Here is a 25,021-nt window from a genome sequence, read left to right as displayed (position 1 = left end):
TGTGGAACCTCTGGAGACAATAATGCAAAGAAGGATTTTGCATAAAATCAAGAGAATTATGGACAACCCTGAACATCCTCTCCATGAGACTGTTATGAAAACAGAGTCTCTTCAGTCAAAGGCTTCTTCAGTTTGGATGCAAAACGGAGCGCTACAGGAAATCTTTCCTGCCCACAGCCATCAGCATCTATAATAACTCCTTGATTTAATTGAGCTACATCAACATTTAATTTCCCTCTGGGATAAATAAAGTATTTTTGAATTTGAATTTGAATATGAATAAAATATCACTTAAAGGCAAAACACACAACTGATAGCAGCAAGTCATTCAAGGAAACAGACAGTGGAGCGAGGCTTCTACATAAAAACTACAGAAAGATGCTGATGTTAAAAGTGTGTTTGCACAACAAATGTTATGGCACTTTCATTCATATGGCAGCACATTTAAAATAAAACTAAATGCTAAAAGCTATACACTACTTTTGGATTCATTTTTGGATTTTGTGTACAAATGCGATTAATCGCAATTAATCAGGGAAATCATGTGATTAATTAGATTAAACATTTTAATCGTTGCCCAGCACTAAAAATAAAGCAAATACGTAAAATTGTCAACTTCGTAAGCTTTGCATTCTGTCATTTAATGTGTGTGAAAATCAACACCTCAAACAACAACGGTTTAAAAAAACTGCTAATTTATTGATGAGTAGATAGTTAAAAGAGCATAAGTTAGACTGTACACTGAAAGCTTGTCTGTTTGAAATGACCAAAACTACATCAGACTGTTGGCATCAAACTAAAAATATTCCAAACTTTGTTAACATGATTTTAGAGAAGAGGCAGAGCTCAGAACAGGAGGTACTAAACATCTTTATATTTGGCAGGTCATTTGCAGATTATTTTCCTTATGCGATAACAGACACACGTTCTATAAGACACGAACAGATCAATCAGTCAGTGAGATTATTTTACAACATTAACAGAACACCAAATCATTCCTGTGGAGTAGTGCTGTTGCATAGCATGGTCTGTGTAAGGTAACACTGGCTTTCTCTTTTTTTTCTACAGAAAAATGAGATATTTCAGATTGATACTGTTACTGCTGTGATGATGGAGGAAGAATCACAGAATACAGACAAGGCAGTGTGCAAAACCAGTAACACCAAAATGTAAAAAGGCAAAGTAAATGGCTGACCGATAAGACACATTTAGTGTTCAGTATGGTTCTGGAGAGCAGAGAAGGTAAAAAAAAAAAGAAAAGAAAGAAAACTTTTTAGTTTCCAGAAAAGACGAACCGATCACCACCAACGTCCGAGGCATGGCAGGGGGTGATATCCCCGCTCCTCCGGCTGTATAGCACTGGAGCTCACACGAGTGGGAAAGGCCAAAAAAATCGGAGGGTTTATTATGCTGTAAACAGGGAAACCCGTCAGACCCTTCCACGTTTTTTAACCCCTCTATGACAGAGCAGACACAGTGAAATGTTAAGTGTGTAGAGGAAAAACAATGAACGAGTTAAACCTCTGCTTTGTTTTCACAAAGCTAATGCAGACACACACCACACATGTCCACAAGGGGGGGCTGTTTTCCCAACACGCTTCAGGAGAACAACACAAGACAGTACAGTGACGAAGACAACGATGACGTGAGGAGAATTCTTGGCTTCCCTTTTTTCCAAAGGTTGAAATTTTGAGTTAAAAGTTTTTAATGGAGCCTCCTTTCAGAATCTTTCTGCTAGACTGAAAACTTTAGCTTTTTTGTAACTTTCAAACACGATGACTGGCCTTTGTATTTGGAATTCTTTGGATCTTGGTTTGAACTATACTGTAATTGAAAGCTTAACATTTAAATGCAGCAGAACAGACGTAGACTTTACCGTTTTAAAGTTAAAACACAGTTAAATTGGCTGCCAAGCTATTTCTGTGACACAAACCATTTAGTAATTGGGACAGTATTTGATTCGGAAGACTACTCATCTTTAAGAGCAGCCCACATAGATGAATCCATCAAGCCAGCTGCATTAGCTAGTCAACTTACACTGGTTGTCCCGTGATACATTTCCCCGTAACTACAGCACGCTGCACCCCATACACACTGGTGTAGTTCTTACACTGGGATTAGGCTTTATATGGCAGATTTTTACATCTAATGACAATTTGATATTTGATAATCACCATGACAATTTGCCCACTGTAAGAACAAAAGGCGACCTACCATATATTGTGCCCATTCATCAATTTATTTGTCAGGATCTTTAATTATGATAGCAATTTTGCTTAGTTTTAAATCAGCTATAAACAGGATTAATAAAATGACAGTCATTATGGATCTTTTGAAAGTTAATGGCCTTGTTTTCTTGTTGGATGCTGCCACAACCCTGATGAACGGTTTAGCGTATTAGGTCTTTACGCATCAACACGCCTCTTAAACCGTGTGTACACTAAGCACCAGAGCCGAGGAGCCCCACAGCTCAACATGTACTAAGCCAAGTCCTTAGTGCAGCAGGCTGGGCTCAGGTTCCTTTCCTTTCCATATCTGCCTTTCAATGTCATTACAACAAAGAAAAAAATCCAACTGGTTAAAAGTATGGTGTTGCACATACAAAACAGATACATTTGTGGTCAGAAACTACCTCTGGCGAGAGAAATACACAAGAAGTTAGAAGTCAGTCAGATTTACGCTGTGCTGAAGACGCAGGATGATGGATGGACGCGTCTGCTCCAACCTGTTGGTGGGAGGAATGTCACCACACCTGAACAACATTTACTCCAAAAGACACACTTTAGTGACATGTCAAGTAGTGACATGACTTTTACAATGTGTGTCATTCACTAATCATGTGACATCTTTGGGTCAGTTACTTCCTGTCACGCTTCACAGTGATGGTAATGAACTCAGTTCCCCCTTTTACAGTTAAATCAATCTAGGCTTTTACTCACAGATCACATTTGCTTGTACTATACACACACAAAGTTTTTCTTCTCATGCAGCATTATGCAAAGCCCAAAGTGTAATTAAGTACAGATCCTTTAACAAATAAGATGAAGCTACACATTTTCAGTAGAGAGAGTGGAGAGGACTGCATCTCCCTCAGATGTATCCGTCCCTTTTAAGGTGTGCAGAGAACTTTTAACAAAGGCTCATCAGAACATTAAAAAGAACAGGTGGAACTGATAAGTATGCATGTCATTTCTTTAGGTAAGCCAGTCCAGGATCCAGCTGCAGCACTGTGTGTCGGACTGAAATACCGAAAAGAACTGACTTAGTTTAGCTTCCCCTGCAGCCGAGTTATTGCCCGGCTCTGTGTGCATGCCTCCTGCGTGACAGGGCAACAGGCCGCTCAAACGTGCAGCCATCCGTGCGCCTTCTGGACACACCGACGCGTTTAACCGTCACAATGTTCGGGAAACACAACAGTTTTTCTAGAAAACTTAAGGCGAGACACTCCAGGTGAATAGGGTAATGTTTTAAAATAATAGATATCACCATGAAACTTCCTCAGTTATACAAGTATGGGGAAAAAAATGTATTGCAAGTTTTAGAAATGTGTATGTTTAATTATGCAAATGAGGCATTATCTCATTAAATATGCATAAATTTGCATATATTTCTGGAAGATAGATCTGAACATATAATAAAGCCAGGTGCAAAATTATTTTTTCATTTTGTTTACACACAAAATGAAAAGAAAATTACAGAGGGATTTCAGGATATCTGCTTTCATTTCCTAGGAAATTAAAATATACTGTCCATAGCCTAAAAAACATCCATTTTCGCCATTTTTTTTTTATTATGTCACATAAATCAGGCCAGGAATGATTTATCAACAAATCCTTCTGTAAATATCTTCAGAATACTGCTATGTGTATAACTGGAAGGTTTGGTGTTAGTAGGTGCTCCATAGGCTGAGATATTGATACTGGAAAAATACAAAAAACTGATTTTGAGAAAACGGCATTTAAAGATTTAAATAGGGGAATTCATTTTGGTAAATTTGGGCGAAACGTACTGCCGCGATTAAACAAAATGTGATGAAATAAACAGTTTAATTTATGTTTTGAAATAACACATATTGAAGGAGTAGACTGGCCCAAAATCTAAGAATTGACCACTGCATGAAAGATCACTGTTTTTGCCTGCCGTGTCTCGCCTTAAGGACATAAAGCACAAACTAACTGATGACTCTATTAAAGAGCATATAGTCCCACACCATCGCTCACACATCTGTTCATGCTCCCGTGTTATTCCCCCATAATAAACCCGCTTTGCTGAGCGGGAGTAAATGCTGCCTCAGGGTGGAGCACTGTTTACGATGACTTCATTGCACGAGTACACAACAGGCTTCCGTCTGACCTGAAGACAGAATGATTAGAATCTCTACAAAGAAGGCCTTTCTGGGGCTCAGGCTGTGCGAGCAGCATCATACAGAACACTGTCTCTGTCTCACAGATGCACACAGAGGGCTGCTTCATTTGGGCTGATGGAGGGAGAACTGCGCCCGCTTGCACTGCAAACTCTGCAGATTTCAGAGCTTCTTATAGCTGGCCCTATTGATCAGCTTCCTCTTTAGAAGAGCTGGGAAACGCATGAAATCACTTCAGTTTGCTCGTTGGTTTGGGAGATATGAAAGCTGGATCAGTGTTACGGCTGGCAGGCGACGGGTTAGTCCGAACGTAACGTTAATGCTGAGCAAACATCAAAGCTGCAGCGATGTCTGGAGAATTGGAGTCGGAAAGAGGAACACAGTGGAGGAAACGCCAGCACACAAAACTCAAATACTTGACCCAAAGTGTCAACCGATCACATGACTGTGGCTGAGTGGTTAGAGAACCGTTCAAAACACTCGGAGAGCTGTGCTAATATGTAGCAATCTTTAAAAAGGTAACCGGTGTATTAGACCTCAGCTTCTCTAAATGACTCAAACAGCCATTTGAATGGAGTTATCACTATAGGCAGGAAACGCTGCTGTGGTGTACAAACAGCTGCTTTCATATAGACACTGAAGTCCAGAGCAGTGGCATGTGAGAATGCAAAAGTCTGCAACATTCACTCCAGCTGTGTTCAAACATCAACAGAGTTAGGAAAGTTAGGAGAATGTATGGACAGTTTGATCCAATCCCAACAGGAGCTGGGAGCAACCAGAGCAGCATGCAGGTCAGCAGCTGGGAGAAATTCTCTCAAGCATTCACACACGCAGCCTCAAGTGCATCTACGTTCTTCCATCCCACTGCAGAGCATCTCTGCAACATCTCAGGACTCCGAAGTGAGCATGAAAGCAGCTTCAGTGGGAGGGTCTGTGTGGGAAGTTAAAGAGATGCTCCAGCTACAGTGCAGGGGGGCGTTTTAGTCTCAGCAGTGAGCTGCTGTTTGCAACTACAGCAACTATAACAAGAGCAACAAAAGAATGAAACCACATAGATGCACATAGTACGATGGCTCCTGTTAGAAAAGGAAGATTATGATTGCTTTGTTAGACGTGTCTAACAGCAGAGACACAGAAACTCAGTCCCCAGCGGTGTTGGGATGGATCAGAGGAGCCACGGATCTGCAGGCAGAAGTGCTCGACCTCAGTGTCTACGCACTGAACCCTTTAACAGGAGCTGACAAATGGGGCTGTCTGCTAAAAAAATGTGAGGCAGGCTAAAACACTCCTGCTTTAGTTTCAATGAACACCATGGAATAAAATACCAGTCATGGTCAGACATACACATGAGTTTGGTAGGTTCCACTGGCTGTTAGTAAAGAGCACGGAGGTTTGCTGTGAACTGTATATATACTCAGACATATACTTTACACAATGCAAGCAGTCAGCAGCTGCTGGAACTCAGTCACATACAGGCAGAATCTATCCCTTCTGTTTGGAATGTGTGGAAGGGAGAGTAGGACAGACTGCAAAAGAAAGACTGAACCATCTCATCACTTTTCCTATATTACACTAAACTTTGAGAGATGAGACCAAAAGGCTGGGATGTTTGATTTCATTGGGCTTCGGTACAAATTTGACTTAGGATCCATGACATGGATCAAATGATCTAAGTACTTGTTTGTGTCTGACACACTTGATGCTGTAGTGGTCATTTAGGATAAAAACAATAGTTCTAATATTAAACCAACTTAAACTGACCAATGTTTTACAGCTTGCGCTTAAATGATCTAAGAATTGGCCTGACAAACAGTACGTGGCATCTCTGAAAACTCCTGGAGCTCCTCTATTCGCAGACAATGACGTGTTTGCAGCAATGGATTTGACAGCTTGCCTCAGTGTGACTCCGCACTACACCAGATATGTGACCACACTGCCGTTCTTGTTTGTTTTGCACCACTGACCCCAAAAGTAGCTCCAGCTCAAATCTCAAATTGAAACAGACCAGAGACCCCGTGTCCTCCTGGTAATCGAAGTGTGTATATCGGCGCCACAAAAGCATACCAAAATGGACACAAACTTTGCATGACAGTTTAAATTTTGCATACTGAAATAATGAATCTACAATTTTCATGATCATTCAATACAAAAACGATAATTCTTTAGATTCATCAACTGTTTAGTTGATGAAACTCAAAATCAAAACAGCATCAGATATCTAATTTTATGTCAACAATCAAGAACCTTAAAAAATAATCAATCTATTGCAACATTAGACTAGGAAACAGGAAAAATTATACAAAATAGTTGCCGATAAATTTATTTTAATTGACTAATTGCTGCAGCTTTAGATCTGTATGGGAAAAGAATTAGGATCATAACAAGGCTAATTACCATCAGACGTCACGGTTCAGGTAACACATAGATACAACTCTCCTGTTAATAACAGATGGAAATGGGGTCATTCTGTCCAAATCCTGATGGTGAAATATGGCCCAGGTAGAAGATGGCTGGAGCTCTGCTTCTAAAGCACAGGGAGTCTCTCTCATATGGAGAAAAGCCACTGGGAAGTGGTTTATAATAAGCCCTGAGAAACAGCAGAATACAACGTGTCAATCTTATCCCTGCACAAGTTAGCCTTCTAGCATTGTGGTTAAGTTAGCAAGTGGTCTATTTTTTCTGTCTGTGCTCACACCAACATCCCCTCCCCCCCCCAGCCACTTTAAATAACTGTAACAGAGTACATCAGCAGACAAAAATGTGTAAACCCCTATAAAGTATAAGTTAAAGACAAATTCATAGGTAAATACAGTATATTCAGAGGTTAGAAAGAGAAACTTGATGATAAGAAAATTAGAAGTGGATTTAGAAATGTGAATTCCTATCTCAATCTGTGTGTGCTCAAATGCTTTGAGAGGGCATTCCCAACTCCGTCCCTGTGATGTCATCGCCAAGCAACACCAAAAGACAAAGCTGCATTAGTTCTGCAAAAGAAGGCAACACCTGGCATCGGTTGCCAATTACCTGCTAGGGACTTCGATGCTTTAAAAGAAGCCTCTCCCTCCACAGCAACAATGAGCAGAGCAGCAGAGGAAAAAAGCAAAGTGAAGATGTGAATCAGAGCAGCGCATTAAGTGGAAATACCAGGAAACGTGTTGAAGAGCTCGACTGCAGACTGTGCATGGGAACAGAGTAGTGGCTCAAAGTCATTTACAGTGGTTTGAAAAGTGAGTGGAAGTTGAAGCTCTCAACCAAAGTTGGCTCTTATAAGTCACAGTGAACAAGCTCAGTAAGGCAGAGAGCAAGCGTGGGGGAATGGCTATTGTAATTGTGGCTTTAATACACAGTCTACGTTCATAAGCGAGCAAAAGGTCAAAGTCAGGGAGGGAGGTTGGATGCTACGACACGGCCCGCTCCCCTTACGGGCTGCTGTTAGGAAAAAAGGCACTGTGACGCCCACTTTCTGTCGGCCCTAACCCGTCCCTCCTCCTCCTGGTCCTGGTCCATTCCCTCACTGGAGCATCAACTGTTTGAGGTTGTCGTGCAGGATGGTGTCCTTGACGTCACGAAACACCAACCGGATGTTTTCGGTGTTAATGGCTGTGGTGAAGTGGTGGTAAAGTGGCTTCTGCAGCGCCTCGCGGCGCTTTTTCCGAAAGCATTCTACCAGGAAGCACTGGACATCTGCCAGGCTTGAAGGGTCGCCCGAGAACTCAGGGAAGTAGTCCTTGATGGAGACCTGCTTCACCTTCTCCTCCAGTAGATCCGTCTTGTTGAGGAAGAGGATGATGGAGACATTGTTAAACACCCGATTGTTGACAATGGTCTCAAAGATGTTGAGGGACTCGCTCAGCCTGTTTGTCTGCCGGTCTTCCATTAGCACCTAGAGGTGTTAAATGGGAAATTGGAAATGGTAAATGGTCCTCACTTATAGAATATCTTTTGAACTCATCTGGGTCCTAAAAAACACTATAAAGCCCTTCAAGTTATTTCCCGCCCACACCATCACGCATACAGTGCCTCTTATAATATATAGCTCTTGATATATACAGCACTTATTTATTTAAAGATAACACACCGATAAGAGGATCCGATGCAATGTGGTAAATTAAGTGCCTTAGCCAAGGACAAGAAGAGGGGCTGAGGATCCAGCATCAAATCTTCTGATTGGAAGACAAGCCACAGATGCCCCAGAGCTAGGAGGCCTACATGCATGCATTGGTCAAGTTGGCAGTGCCAAAATGTTTCTGGTATGAGTAGCATGTTTGAACTGTGTTAAAGACACAGAGCATCTCCTACCCTAGCACTTACCCTGTACTTCCCTCTATGCCTGCACTCTATCTCTACACTGTCACCCCTGTCAGTCTGACTAGTGGTTTCCTTTTATGTAGGAAGCTTAATGTTAGCTTTGATGTTAGCTGTAATGTTAGCTGTAATGTTATATCCTCATTTTCTAAGTCGCTTTGGATGAAAGCATCTACTAAATGCATAAACATAAACATAAAGACAACTTCACTGCCAGAAACCAAATGTATAACGTTGCTTATGTTCTGATTCTGCTGTTCATTCTGTTGTTTTTCCCCACTGATCTCACCTCAAGGTTTTTTCCTTTCTTCTACTAGTAGCCTGTATTTTACCCTCTGTTTCGCATCTCTTTCCTGTAACTTTCTGCAGGTATTTCTTGCTCTGGCACAGTGTATTTCTGATGTGCATACTGTCCTCGCCAACCTGATTAGTACTCAGTTTTTGTCTCCCTTCTTTCTTTTCACTCCATCTAGTTAACTCCTGTCAGGTTTCTTCCATTTTTCCTCCAAATATCACCAGGTGTTGCTCAAAGTGGGTGTGTGGGTGGGGAGTGTCTGTGATTGATTCACTTTAGCTCTTCCCTGCACTTCTAACTCACCTGGTCATATTCAGAAGAGGAGACGAGGAAGAGGATTGAAGTGACGGAATCAAAGCATTCAAACCAGCGCCGCCTCTCGGAGCGCTGGCCGCCGACATCCACCATTTTGAATGGCACATTCTTAATTTCAAAGTCGTACTCGTGGATGCCCTTAGTGGGCTTCCTGGCCAGAAGAATGTCCTGCTGGTTGGGAAGGTAGCCCTGAAAATAAATGATTGCATTTCTAATTATACAATTTAACAGCTTTTCTTCCAAGATCAAAAGCAAATTAAACTTAGTCATTTAAAGTCTTAGATATACATTTTCAGGAGTAATTTTTGATTATTACACAAACTGAATTACCGACTCTTTACCTAACTTTAACACAAAAGAAGGTTATTAAAAGGGGAAGTTCGTTTTTTTTAAACCTGGACCTTATTTCTGGCATGAAATACGTTCATCTACTCACAGATAACGGTTTGGTGAAAGTCGGCCTCCTTCGGACGCTATTTAGATCACTCGAGATCCTCGTATATCCATATAACGGGAGAGAACATGGCAGCGACAATACAGCCTCTAAATAAGGCATTATCTGTCTTTATTTCACCAATACTTTAAGAGCAATGAATGAATGAACGTGCAATATTGCACTGTTAGTTCAGAGCTGCCATGCTGTTGTTATTGGGGGCTATCGGGGGCTTTCAACACACTGGGATGACGTCATTGACGCGCGCCGCCGCAGGAGCATCTTTACACAGAATTTGCTACTGCTACTGGTAACATGGTTCCTTATTGCGGAAAAAACGAACTTCCCTTTTAAGTATTAAACAGTGTGGACCTGAAGGAACCCCAATATAAATCAGTGATCACTAAGTTTAAATGGTTTTCTATTCCTTTTTAAGTGTGTGTTGGGTCTTACGTTTTTGATGCTGATTCATGCATTCATCACTTGTCCGTTGTGAAGACATTTTTTTCATATTTGCTGCTACTCCTTTAAATACTACAACCACTGGCAGCACTTTTTATTTGAGTTTAATAGAATGGATGTTTTCTTCCTCTTCGCCCAGGAAGCTGTCAAAAAATGTGCAATGTCGTCACATCTCTACATTTCTCTATAACACCCAGCATTTCTCTTGACTACACTTCCAACGTAATCATTCAGAAAAAACGCATAAGACTTTAGTGTGGTCAGTCACACATCTTATGAACAACTTCTGAGAAACAATTACTCAACTCTTAGGGAAAGAGCGTTGTTTTGCAGAAATAAATCAGTGCACATGGCTGCTTTGGGGACATCCTTGTTTAACACTCTGCATTCCTGAAATACCAGCGCACATAAACAAATGAGAGACTAGGATAGTGTGCCTAAAGCTTATTGCTTTATGGTCTCTCAAAGCTAGTTTCTAAGACATACATTTGGATAACGATGGAAATCAATTTTAATAGAATTGTAACGGTAACACTGGAAGGCAGAGGGGCAGGAACACTGTCTCGACTGCTCAGTCTGTTCTGACTCTAACTTAAGCAAAGTGAATTTTTTCAACTATCCAGTCATGAAAATTAACCACGTAATTGGCACCAATGATGATGTTATGTAATATGTAATATCATTACCAAATTTATGTTATTTACTCCAGCTAAACTTGACTCTCTTGTAGACAGCACTACAGTTTCAGCACTGGACAATGTTGCCCCTCTGAAAAGGAAGGTAATCAGTCAGAAGAGGCTGGCTCCTTGGTATAATTCACAGCTGCGTGCTTTAAAGCAGACTGCAAGAAAGATGGAGAGACAATGGCGTTCCTCTAATTTAGAATATTCTCAATTAGTCTGGAAAGATAGTTTAATAACGTATAAGAAAGCCCTTCGTAAAGCTAGAACTGCTTATTATTCATCATTAATTGAAGAGAATAAGAATAATCTCAGGTTTCTTTTCAGCGCTGTAGCCAGACTGATAAAGAGTCTGAACTCTGTTGAGCCAGGTATTCCTTTAACTGTCAGCAGTGATGATTTCATGAGCTTCTTTGCCAGTAAAATTGTTTCAATCAGAGACGATTAATGAAATCCTTCCCGCTATTATCACTAATGTATCTTAAAGTACAGCAGCTTTAGAAGTATCTTTAGAACCTGATTTGTATTCTGTTCAGTTGATCCCTCTGAGCTAACAACAGCAATGGTCTCTTCTAAACCATCAATTTGTATTCAAGGTAAACACAAGAAACTTGTGCTAAAGAAAAAATGGACCAGACTCACTAAATAATTCCCTATACTCCCTATATAGACCAGTGAGCAGTGCTGACCAACATGTCATTGGGGTCATCAGGTGGGAACCTCCTTTCATCAGTGTTTCGTCTAGTTGGGCCCACAACACCTCCAGGAGGCTAGACAAAGACCACTGGCGTCCCAGAGTCACCCCCCTAATGCCAGCCATCACTGCTCCTCACACCACAACCATCTTTTTTTCCACAACCACAAGCTACTACGGCCTCTCACCAACTGCACACCACTCATAGCTGGGGTTGGGATACAAACCCTGGTTCGGGTAGGGGGTAGAAATAGAAGAGGTAAAGATAAGTAGGAATGGGATTCAAACCCTGGTTCGGGTAGGGGGTAATGAAAGTATAGAGGGTGCCAGAGGTGGAGGCAGGACAAGACACACTAGCAGATTCAGCAGACAAACTCACCTAAACAGCCCTACAATCACTAAAAATGCCAGCAAAAACAAGGCCATACAAGCCAACTCACCTAAAATCGCCGCCTGGTTTCAAAAGCCTCACATTGACCACACCCGCCACTTAAATATCCTGAATTTCTTCTTTGTTTCTTCAAAGAGTCTGTTTAACCCAAGTGCTCCCCCTGCTGGGCCCCCAGCTACTATTGCTTCTTCTAATCCAAATTCACTGACTGGACTTTACTGCCTCATCTGACACTTCCTTCACTATTTTCCTCACACTCTGTCCACTTACACCTAACTCTAGGAGTGTGCAAAATAATCGTCATGACGATGCATCGCGATTCTAATTTTAGCTTTCTACTGCATCGATTCTTGACGCCAAGTATCGATTATTTAAAATCGATACTTTTTTTTTTTTATGCCTTTAATGATAGGACACATGCAATTGATGCATTTCGCTGCAAGGGATGTTTGCAATATTTATACAGTATATATATATATTTTTATAGTTTTATAAAGCCTATGCACTTTTTTTGTCTGTACTGATCATCCCTATTTTGTTATTTTACGTTTTATAAATCCTATGCACTTTTTCTGATGAGTGTGTCCAGTAATATTTGTTTTAATGGCAATACCTCCAAAAGTTGTTTCAATAAATACAGTTATGAATTGATTATCTTTGAGTTATGTATCAATTGAAGACACTATCCAGATCATACACAGCCAGTCAGCCACTGGTAATGGCTGTATTATTTTTTTTAATTATGTTCAGTGAAAATATCGCAATGCATCGTGATGCATCGCAATAATTCAAGTATCATGATGCATCGTGATAGTATCGCATCGTGGCATGTGAATCGTGATTCGAATCGAATCATGACTTCTTTGCCAATACCCACCCCTACCCAACTCCCTCAACAATGAGACAACAGACTTTGGAACAAATCCTCTACATCCTATTTCCACTGAACATATCCTAACTTTCCATCCTCGCTGCTCTGCTTATGCCCCCAACTCCACATACCTAAGCTTTTTCCTTTCATATGCTTCTGCTACTAATTCCTCCCAAGGAACAGTCAGCTCTATGATATAGACTCATTCTACTCCTAGACCACAAGACTATATCAAGTCATAGATTTGTAGCGGCTATTTCCTGGGGAACAACAAGCTTTCCTTCCAAATCTACTTGCATCTCCCAATCACAAGCATCCTCCAAGCTGCCTTGCCTCCTTATCGTCTTATTACCTTTCCCCCTCTTGAACAAACTGAATTGCCACTCTCTTCACTGTGGCAATTTATTATTGCTGCACGTGGCTTCTGCACCTTTTGGGTCTTTGCCTCCTGTAAGCTGTCTTTCCAATCTGTCACATGGTCTTTCCCTTTTTGTCAGCTGCCCTATTCACAGCAGTCAGTAGCTAGGCTAGATTTGGATTCAAGGTAAACACAAGAAACTTGTGCAAAAGAAAAATGGACCAGACTCCGTGAATAATTCCCTATAATCCCCATATAGACCAGTGAGCAGTGTTAACCCAATTTAGACCCAATCCCAACCAGACTGTTCAAGGAGGTTTTCCCCTTAATCAACACTTTCATATATCTTTATTAACAGGATATGTACCTCAGACTTTTAAGGTTGCTGTAATTAAACCTTTACTTAAAAAGCCTACTCTTGATTCTGAAGTGTTGGCTAATTATAGACCTATATCCAATCTCGCTTTTTTTTGTCTAAAGTTCTTGAAAAAAATAGTTGCAGTTCAACTTTATGATCATTTACACAGAAATAATCGGTTTGAAGAGTCTCAATGATATCCTCTTAGCCTCTGATAGCAGACTTGCGTCTGTGCTTGTCCTGTTGAATTTTAGTGCTGCATTTGATACAATCGATCACAGTATTTTATTACAGAGACTTGAACATGTTATTGGGATTAAAGAAACTACATTGGGCTGGTTTAAGTCATATTTATCTGAAAGATTTCAGTTTGTTCTTGTAAATGAAGAATCTTTCTCACAAACCAGAGTAAGTCATGGAGTTCCACAGGGTTCAATTCAATTCAATTCAATTCATTTTTATTTATATAGCACCAAATACAACAAATGTCATCTCAAGGCACTTAGATAATAAAGTCCAATTCAAGCCAATTGGAATTCAATTAATTGTAATCATAATTATTCATAAAATAATCCAATTCATTCATATAGAGCCAATTCAAAAACTTGCTTGGACAGATTCTTTTTACTTTATACATGCTTCCATTAGGTAACATAGATTTCCATTGCTATGCTGAGGATACTCAGCTGTACTTATCTATGGAACCAGATGAAACCAATACGTTGGTCAGACTACAAGCATGCCTTGAAGTAGTGCTGTGCGATATGTACAAAATTATATATATATATATATATATATATATATATATATAGCTCTACCGTAAAGACATAAAGACCTGGATGACTCAGAACTGTCTACTTCTAAATTCAGACAAAACTGAAGTTGTTATCTTTGGACCTGAGCACTTCAGGTAGAAATTGTCTAGCTATATAGTTAGTCTAGATGGTATTTTCTTGGCTTCTAGTACTACAGTGATGAATCTTGGAGTTATTTTTGACCAGGACACTTGAACAGATTTCTAGGACTGCCTTCTTTCACCTTTGTAATATTGCCAAAATCAGGAACATCCTGTCTCAGAGTGATGCAGAAAAACTAGTCCATGCATTTGTTACTTTAATATTGGACCAATAATAATTATTTATTTTTGGGCTGTCCCACAAATTCTCTGAAATGCCTCCAGCTGATCCAAAATGCTGCAGCCAGAGTTCTGATGAGAACTAACAGGGGAGATCATATTTATAGAACTAAAAAACCTTTCGGATGAGAGGTGAAACGTCTTGAAGAGCCAAAAAGTCCAGCTGCCCTTATTCCAGCTCTTAAGATTACCATGACCTGAATAACTGAGAATCTACATCAACACAGTGTGATGGTTTCATTTCATGTCACAAACAAAAAACACCTGATTCTATGTATACCTGGACTCGATCAAAATCTATCCTCTCAAGAGGCTCGAGTACGGTTGGCTGGTCCACACGACAGTATGATAATATCAACACTAGACTAAGTGGTAATGTTAAGTTTCATTATTCTGAATTTCTTTTGGAAAACAAGCTAAATTTGTCCATACTTTTTGATGAATATAAACATTTTCCAAGTAGAGCTTCATGGACAAAAGTGACAAAAGAAAAGCACTGAATGGTTATTAAAAAGTTGGGTCGAAATGAAATCGTTGCCAGCATGTTCTGTTAAGAATAATATGAAAACATATGAAATTTAGAGAATAATGAGTTTTTTTTATATTGGTCAGTTTTGGATTTGATGCTGGTGACTTGTCAGAGCATTATTGAGTTACATGACCTTTTTTTTCCTAACAGGACTATGTAAGTGGTGCAAGTTCATCATATCTCAGAGCTGAGGTATCATTCTATTAGCCTGACTACGTCATACTCACGATTCTAGTCAGAATATGAGTCTGATACCGCTCAATAGAGTTTTGAGTATGGGGCGTGTTTCAACTGAACCAGGAGAAAAAAATGCCTCTTCGCTCAATTGGATAGACCTACAACCAATCAGAGCAACGTAGTATGTGACGTAGATTAAGCAACACACACTTGTTGTAGGAAGGACGGCAAAAACATATTTTCTATCGATAAAAGCCTTTATCGCTTTCCTCTGTTCGTCTTTCAAAATGAATGCAATGTGGAGATCCTGTAGAACAGACTCGATGGCAGAATCTACACACCCTAGCTCTTCAGCGGCAGCCATGTTCAGCTCTTTAGTGACGTAGTCAATAATGTCCCTGTTGATCATCTGTCCATCATCGTATAAAGCCCGCCCTGGCAATCTGATTGGGTCGACCGATTCTTGGTCGGGCATAATGATTTCCCAACTGAGCAGAGCCAGACCGAACTTCCCGACCAAAACTTTTATGGGCGGGGCTAAGTTCGGCTGGCACCCAGGCTATCATTCTATGCCTTCCAGGCTGTAAATGTAGAGGCTCAACACTCAAGATTACTTTGATAATTATAATCAAAATTGGTAAACCAAGCCTTAATTTTCTCCGGCAGCAAATTCAAATGACAAATAAATGTGTGAGTGAAGAAGCGCACAAAGTGTGACAGAACTGTTTCCACTTCAGTGGAAGTTGATGTGGCTCCCTGTTTGACAATTTTCCCATTTCTACTCTAGTTTGAGTACAAAGACTGTCTGTGCAGCGCAAGTTGTCTGCATAAAAAAAAAAACGAAAGAAAAAAAAAACCACAGGTATCTGTTCCTTTAGGCTTTATCGTGTCAGAAACTCAAGTGGGTTCCCTTTTCATTAAAAAAAATTGGCAACCATCACAACGGTATAAAAGGTCTAAGCTCTACAGCTTATTGAAAATTTATTGCAAGTGCACCATTCTAACATTTCTCTGTCAATTTGCTGTTTTGAATCTAGGTCCCCAGTATATTGTCTGCATCTATTAGTTTGTTGGTAGCATGATGACACCTACACGAATGCATCTTAGCTCAATTTATATCAAAGCCCAATGTGGAAATAAATAGGAGTTCCTCATGCCATCCTGATAGCATCTATGAAATGAAAGTTAACAAGAAGTGCATAACAAAGCAAAACAAATTCTCTGCTTCACCACACACATGACGACGGGAGGAATTACTGACTACTTCTTCCATTTAGAATAATTTCCAAAAAGATGCACTGATTGGCAAGCTTGACTTCAGTTTCACCATCAATGATTTCTGTTCATTTTTACTAGGCTTTCAGACTTTCATAAGTGTGCATATCATCTGTTTCTATATGGCTTAATGCAGCTTTTCACAAATAGTTGTGAATCATTTCCTGATCACAACAGGTTTTTTGGTTAATTCCCCCACACATGTAAAAATTTGTAAAAAAAAACAAAACACATTTTCAAAACTCTTCTCGGTAACAGTGTTTGTGGAATGTCCCCAACCATCACCTGTAGTTTTTGACTCGGTTAGGCAGCTATATGGAGGAACAAGGAACACATGAACAAACACGTGTGTAGTCATGAGCGAGGACAGGAAGACAATGCTTTCACTTCTCTTTTCAACAAACTAGTTGAGTGTTATCACACCCATCTGATTCATCAGCCAACCTGCTTGTAGAACATGAGGGGCTCTAACTGCTGCGTGGGTGGGACTTACCGACTGTCCAAGCTTTTCCAAATTGTCCAGGAAATACTTGACGGACTCCCCCTGAGAAAAGGAGAAGAGAGATGAGTTCCATTTTAAATGTAGCATATCAGAAAGCAAATAAACGCTTTCACATCAAATTGAAAGTGGGTTACATTTAACTTTACTTTTGCATGCGACACCATCCATCCAGAAAAAAAAATGGCGGATACTTGAAACATAAAAAGCTGTGATACAGTCTGTAACTGCAGTTGGATACATGGGAAGTAATTTTAAGTTAACGATGACCCAAATAAGGAAGACGTGGAGCTGTTTTAAACTAAGATGTAGCCCAAACACATCTCAAAGGATATTGAGGCCTGTTGTTCCTGCACTGACATATTTACATATGGCTGGGCAATTCCTCCCACCATGGGTTAATTGGTGTCTCGAAATCGTCTCTAGGAGTGTGTGTGAACATGCATGGTTGTTTGTCTCGTTTGTCTGTGTGGCCATGTGATGGACTGGCGATCTGTCCAGGGTGTACCCCGCCTCCAGCCCTCCACGACCCAGATTTGGAATAAGCAGGTATAGAAAATTGATGGATCATTACATAACCTGTCCCACTTATACTAACGTCCTTATCAGCTGCCAGACTGTTCTACTCACTAAAGACTTTGTACGTTCTACGTGATAAAACTGGCACCATATTTCTCCATATCCATATTTGGAGCACACCCACAGAAGCACAAGCTTTCTTTTCTCTGCCTGCAGCGGGAACAGGCAGCTTGAAGTTGCTATTTCTTTCATTGGGTGCTTTCTTGAGAAAATGTAGTTTAAAAAGGTGCAAATGTTGCAACAATGTAACTTAGCTAGCCTTGCTTCCACACAAAAGTATTGTTTAGACTTTAGAATCAATGTGATTCAAAAGCATAAAAAACTTCTATTAAGTACTATCTAAATGTAAAGCAGAAACATAATAACTAGAAATGGTGAGGTACAGAGTGTATCTACACAAAAACCTTTCCAAACACTGAAAAAACCCCAAAAACAAGTCATAAGTAATAATGCAGTAATATACCATGAATGACAGTAAACTTCACTGCAGAACAACACACACAAAAAAACAAACAGATGGGGGGTGTCATAGATTCTCAAATAATATGGCACAGTAAAAAAAAAGCTTATAGTTAGGGATGGCTCAGGTGATCCTGAAACATCCCATAGTTAAGCTGCTATAGCCCAGACTGCTGGGGGGCCTCATCTGTCACACCTTTCCTCACTTTACTCTTTTTCACGTTTAATTTCTCAAATGATATTATGTAAATGTGACATTATTGTGGTCATTAAACTCGTGTTTCCCTGTTCCAACAGGTATCCTTTGAATGGTGTTACAGTGTTTGTTGTCCCCTCTTTTCTGTCTTCTCAAACCCCAGCTGGTCGAGGCGGAAGGCCACCCTTCCTGAGTCTGGTTCTGCCTGGTTTCTTCCTGTTAAAAGGGAGTCGTTTCTCTCCACAGTTGCCTCAGGCACGCTCAGGACGGGAGATTGGACTGAAGACAAGTTTCGGTGCAATCTGTTGGGTTTCCTTAGCTTGGAAATTGTTTTTGAATTGGCTCTATATGAATGAATTTGATTATTTTGTAAATAATTAGGATTACAATGAATTGAATTCCAATTGGCTTGAATTGGACTATATTGTTTAAGTGCCTTGAGATGACATTTGTTGTATTTGGCGCTATATAAATAAAAATGAATTTAATTTAATTAAAAAGGGACAAGCTTCAAACTGATGCTAGCTGGTGCTAGCATCCTAAAGATCAGTGGTGAGAAAGGAGAAGACAACTACTTATGTGTATAACCCAGCATAGCATCAGCTACTGGCTTGCCTGGCAACCAGCATTCAAAGGCTAGCAACAGAATAGCTGAGTGTTAAAACAAAGCCAATTTTTGTATCTTCGTGGTCATACCACACCTAAATTTAAAGTGCACCTGCATTCATTCCTTTTAATGAAAACAGTTAGGTTACTATACAGTGGCTTGATCAAACCCTTCAGCTGATGTTAGTTGTCCTTCACGTAAAGTCTCAAAAACAAAGCATTCTCTTTTCCAAACCTGAGATTGTTAAACAACACAGGTCACATAAACAAAAAACCCTCTTGATTTGGACTTTAAGCTAGAATTACCCAAAGAAAGAGGATTTAAAAATCCCACTTCTGATATGACGTTTTGTCCACATCTTTTGGTCTAAATTACATTTGGATGTATTTATTTCATTTTACTGACCTTTTAACAAATGTTTTCATCTATATTTATTTGTTTCCAAAATCTGCCATTAAAAGCTCGAAAATCCCCCTGCTTTTTATGGTTTAACTAAATTACTCATAATTTGTTTATAGTTAATGATTCATCAATCAATTGTTTTTAATTTGTTTTTCTTATAATTGAAGATGATGGCCCAATTTAGATTTGAACTTTCAATCAAAAATCAAAGCTATGGTTAATCTTTTATGAAATAGATTTTACAAGTCTGACCAGAATAATCCAGTAATGTAACAATAGTTTATCACAACATCATACGATTCTCATGCTAGGTGTACTGCCTTTAATCCCAATATCCCTATATAGAGGCTTTGTGCTGCTGATCACAACATGATGCACCACCTAGGTGCAGGGCCTTACCAGTTGGAACTCTCTACGCCGATCATAAGCATTCTGAATGCCCTGGTCAGCCCAAAGTGCCCGGATTGATGGTAGGTAGTGCTGAAAAACTTTGGGCTCTACCATGCCGTGACCATGGGCCATTAATGACCGTGTGTCAAATGCCATCATGATGTCTCCATGCTGCTGGTTTGATGGTTTGCCCCAAGGAATGTGCAGTTTTTCTCTAGCATCCACCAACACTCGAACGCCTGAAGGGGGAGAAAGAAAAACATCAGAAATGTCCTCTTGTTTAGATTATTCCATCTGTTCCAAGAACATCACTGAAACGTTATTTACTTGAAGTTGTACAGTTGTGTAATATGGATACCATCAACAAACTGCAGCAGAATTTAGAATGGGACAAAGCTTCTAGAACTGTGATTATACTTGTTGCATCAGTCATTGCGCATTGGTTATCTCTAATAATTGCAATTAAACAATTTAATTGTTAATTGTGTCAGTACCATATACTCTGTCTTATTAAACTATGTTCTGGATGTTTTTTTAAGTCTACCATACAGCTTAAGCATAGATGGCGTGAGGAGACTGTCACAGGTCACAGGAGTGTATTTTTGTAAAGTGAGTATATCCGAGTGTGTGAGAGCAGCTCACAAAGCTCCAAAAATGGAAACTCGAGTTTGTGGCAAGCAAAGTTTAACTCCATGTGCTGGACTTGAACAACGCGAATGAGCTTGGTAGAACGGATGTAACTGGGTCCTTATGCGTGAAAGTACAGAGTTCAGTGCCCATCCCTGAGCGTCAGCATTTAAACTGAATTTATCTCAAAGTCGAAACACATCTGAAGTTTTTTCCTCCTTCTGACAAGAGTGCTGAGGTAAAATTGAATAATTTTGGAGTGATAAACTTTGCAGCCACAAATCTACTCTGATGTAAAATTGAAAAAAAATGAAAAAGCCTCATTTGGAACCTGGCAGTCCAGGGAGCAGACATGAGCATGGAGCTGGCATGCTGAGCTTGAATTACTGCTACGTGAATGCTGCTTTCATCACTTCAGAACTTTTCCATCTCCGACACACAGGTTTAATCAGCTTTCTGGAAGATGTATGAGCTGAGAGCTCGGGCTAAATGTTTTGTGTCTTTAGCTACTAAGGAAAACATTTTGCCTTTCTGCATTTGCCCGTCTGCTTCCCTGCTCTGAGTTGGGAACACCACCAACACAATGAGCATTTTTGTCTTTTACAAGCCGTTTTGACATTTCAGTTGTGGCTCATCAGCACAAAACAAACAAACAAAAAAATTCTTAACATTTTTCCTACAGTCCTGCATCAATCTGTGCATGAATATGTACACTAAGCTGAGTGATGACAGGTTGGAGAGGCACGTTCCATGATACCAGCCTCAGATAACCACTTCTCATCTGACTGTTTTAATTTGGTCCATTTCAAAGCCAGAAAGGTCTTTCAGTAGGGACAGAGAAGGGCCACTGTGCGTATACCAACAGATATTTTGACCAAAGCCTGTCTCATACATCTAAATAAGACCTCATGAAATTGCATCTTGTTAAACAAATGGCATAATATGTCACCTTTAACTCGTTGGCTGCCAGCCATTTTCAGTTCAGAGACACCCATACTGCCAAGTGTTTTACAGTATTTTGACTGATTTTCCAAGACCCACAGAAAAGTGTGTCTTATGACTATGTACACACCGAAATTACCAAACGAAAGAGTAGACTCTCTTCTTTCATCAGGACAAAAATGTTTGTTTCTACCATTTTCAGTCCTTTAGTAATAGACAGTAGAACATAGGTTGGTTTCACCAAAAACAGCTGTTTGACCAAAAAAACGGAGAAAACACGCTTTTTCTTTTTTTTGTGCAAAGTGGCACTGCTGCCACCTTGCGGGTAATTTTGCCAGTATATTCTCTGTTTAGTGTTTACAAGCCTAAGATTTAGTGACGAACTCCACTAGATTGTCCCCCAGCCCGCTCCGTTAAAAAACGCAATTGACGTCTATAGACATCTTTGGCAGTCAGCGGTTTTTTTTAAATTGACGTCTATAGACGTCAATGGCACCGAAAGAGTTAACATTCTGACAGGTCAACAGAGGGGTCACCAAGTGTTTTCAACACAACTTTGGTGTGATAAGTTGCTACATGTGGGACTTAACTTTGGAAAGCTAAGATTCTTGCAATGTGATGGATGCAAGGCACTTTATGATACGGTGACCACAGTGGGTTCAATCAAGGCCAGCAAGAATCAAACCTAACGGTTTTAAAACTCAACAACTCATGAGATCCAAACACATGTGTTTGAGCCAGAATAAGATAATGATCATCAAAGTGAGCAGCACGATGAACCGCCACGACAAATAATAAAGAAGGACGTCTTGGTTTGGTAAATATATTCAGTACCTGCTTGTGTGACCAACTGTGCTTCTAAGTGATAGTAGAAGTAAAAACATGGGTACGGTCAATTTTCTTGTGCATCACTTATTAACATAAAATACTGTTAGGTCCCCTAGCTGCCTTTTCACTCAGTGTACCTGTGATGCATTCGTCCAATGCCAACACAACACAGATATTCAAAACAGTTCCACTCACTGCTTGCTTTTCAGACTTGTGTCCTTTTCTTGTTGAAACAGCCTAGAAGTGTAGCTTCAGTCTCTCTGCAAAGCTTGTGTGCACTGGGCCTTGTTAATAAAACTGCCATCCGTAAAGTATAGCGAACAAATGCAAAGCTTTTCCCCAACTGTGTTGCGGGCCAGGATAAACAAACTCAAAAAAACAAACTCAAAGTCTTGAGAGTGAGTCCAAAGCATGGAAAAGCATGCCATGAAACCTTTAATAAAAGCAAACGACTCATATGATGTCTTAGGTTCAGGTTTTTAAGTCTAATCATATTAGAACAGCCCATTACTCAGTTACAATTATGCTGGATAATAAAAACTGAACTAATAAATAACATTTTTTACCTTAATCATTTATGGACTCCTGGTCAATTCTGCCCTACAAAGTTGTATTCTCTTGCACGCGCGTACCTTCTACACCCGAGTCAGCAGTTGGAGGTTGTCTTTGCGGTGTGTTCGAGTGTAATTTTTTCCCCTGACACTGCTGACATGTGAAGACATTTAACAGGAAAGTCTACCGGTGGTTGAGTACTTACAATCAATTTATGCTCGTTGAAACTGATCATGATTGTATACTCTGTAGTTACTTGTGAATGTAAAAACATATAGACATGCATAAACAGTTTATTACATGGGATTTCAGACCTGCATATTCAAGTCTACTTTAAAAACTTCAACTTATTTCAACAGCAGTGGTGGGCTGTTACCCTAAACTCTGTGGTGAGAGGACAGTTTTGTCTTGCTCTGCACATCACTTTCATTTTCACAGGGCAGAGTTCTTTGTGTTAGGTTTATTATATGTTGAGATAACATTCTAAACATGCATAGGTATTGGTGTAATGATTGTTCATCAGCGATATGGTCTCCAAGGTCTTTCTCACACACATCCTCACATAAAAAAAAAGTGCTTTGATTGCATTTATAGATGGCGCAAGATTTAGCTGTCTTCAAATAAATCTATCTCTTGTTATTGATGTCAAAAGTGGAAACCAAGCAATTATGATGTTTAGGGAAAGGAAATGTGAACTTAGTCATATGCCATACTGTGATTTTTCTCTAGCTAGTTTTAAAAACTGAAAATGTACTTTAGGTGTACATGTACATGGTTGTGCTCATTGCAAAAGTTAAGCTTTAATAAAAGAATGGCTTGCAGAGTGCACTTGATCCATTGTACAGAAGAGGATGACTTAGATCACAGCATTCACTTTGAAAGAGCCTCAGTAATTATGCACATTTTAGAAACAGAAACCATACTGGATGTGAACCAGCCCAACAACATGCAGGAACTACCAGGATTTAAAGCATATTTTGTCTACAGTAGATTTAAAGACACCCTTCTATATAAGCCTTTAGTTGCACTTTATTGTTGAGGATGAAGAGTATGTGGTTGATACACAACCACAGGAGACATTCATGCATTTGGTGACACTGTTTCCATATGTGCATTAAACTTGATGATGATTCAATATGCCCCAACCAACAAATTTCCAGCTGACTCAAAACTGCATGTCTTGGTGTCCAAAAATATATCTAACTGCTCAATATGGAATTGACTGAAAAACTGCAAGTTTGCTCTAGTTACTGTTAGATGATAGGCTGATGTTACGGACCCACCAGTATATATGTATGGTATCAATACTCTGACTAAATGTCCCAGTTTCTGTTAACCCCATCTATGTAGTGTTTACATGTGTAAGCCTTAATAATAATAATAATAATAATAGATCAAATGTTGTGCTATAATTTTAAAGGGGTTTGATCTGTTTTCAGAAATTTCATTTTAGCGGTCAATCCTGCTGTTAGTTCGGGTGGGAAAGAATATCCGTGTTCACAAAGGATGATAGGAGTGATTCTGTTTACAGTAAACAAGCACTTTGTGTCACGCTCTCCGCATACACAACCAAGAGGCAAGTTTGAGTGCTAACAGCAGCCATGAGGAACACTTACACAATGTCAAACCATTGTTTACGGTAAGTGAGGCTGGGCACTATGAAAGGAAAACTTCACAGATATCTGAGGAGCTCTGGTTAAGCACAAACAATTGACAACCAGCTGAATGCTTCGCAGCTCCCCTTCAGTCCCACCGTTAGACATACACAAATAGCATGGGCGTTTCTCAGTTGCTTAACTAGCTAACCAGACTAGGTTTGTCGAACACAGAAAGTACCCCAATCTCTTCAGCCACGGCTAGCATGGCTCTCAACTTCCCATACATGAGTTATTATAACACGAACTAAATGACCAGTACAGAGGTCCAAACAAGCTAGCTTCGTCAAATCGAACACAATGGGTTCTCGTTGCAGACTTACCTTTTATAACATTACTAAAAATTGTAGCTCTGAATTCTTCTTTGGCCTTCTGATCAAAGTCCTGCCCATGGATAATGCGCATCTGTTTGAGGAAAGTAGACTTGCCGCTCTCACCCGCTCCAAGTAGTAAGATTTTTACTAGCCTTTTAACGTAAGTCTTATCTCGACTAAGACACTTGTCTATTTCTTTCGACTTCCGCAACTGTTCTACCTCGCCGCTTGTAAGGAGACAGTTTGGGAAACACACAGATAAAACGGAGCGGGACGGCAGGAAGTCCGCCATCTTTGAAACAACTTCATCGATACGGTCGGTGAGGACGG

At 40.0% G+C, this 25,021-nt stretch overlaps 1 protein-coding gene across 2 annotated transcripts; it reads right to left on the bottom strand.

Annotated features, from left to right (window-relative positions):
- Nucleotides 1-678: 678 nt before the first annotated feature.
- On the bottom strand, nt 679-25,021 carry gna13b (guanine nucleotide binding protein (G protein), alpha 13b). Of its 2 annotated transcripts, XR_012768187.1 has the most exons (6): nt 24,701-25,021; nt 19,783-20,012; nt 17,135-17,185; nt 9,267-9,467; nt 7,388-8,246; nt 679-6,950 (listed from the first exon to the last, which is right to left on the bottom strand). XR_012768187.1 is itself a non-coding variant. In XM_075454887.1 (5 exons), the coding sequence occupies exons 1-5, from the start codon at nt 24,981-24,983 to the stop codon at nt 7,875-7,877; spliced, it is 1,137 nt and encodes a 378-aa protein (XP_075311002.1). In that variant the 5' UTR covers nt 24,984-25,021; the 3' UTR covers nt 679-7,874. The 2 variants fall into 2 exon arrangements, 1 of the variants encoding a protein (XP_075311002.1); XM_075454887.1 differs by having other exon boundaries at nt 679-8,246.

This window comes from Odontesthes bonariensis, chromosome 21 (genome assembly GCF_027942865.1).
Source record: "Odontesthes bonariensis isolate fOdoBon6 chromosome 21, fOdoBon6.hap1, whole genome shotgun sequence".
Lineage (NCBI taxonomy): Eukaryota > Metazoa > Chordata > Actinopteri > Atheriniformes > Atherinopsidae > Odontesthes > Odontesthes bonariensis.
This window is presented reverse-complemented; position numbering and strand designations above follow the sequence as displayed.

Bases quoted from the DNA above. Each gene is read 5' to 3' on its own strand.
- gna13b (XM_075454887.1), bottom strand. From the start codon at position 24,983: ATGGCGGACTTCCTGCCGTCCCGCTCCGTTTTATCTGTGTGTTTCCCA. The intron at 17,186-19,782 runs GTAAGGCCCTGC...TCCTTTTCTCAG, and splicing joins GGCGTAGAGAGTTCCAACTG to GGGGAGTCCGTCAAGTATTT. The intron at 9,468-17,134 runs GTAAGTCCCACC...ATTTATTTTCAG, and splicing joins TGGAAAAGCTTGGACAGTCG to GGCTACCTTCCCAACCAGCA.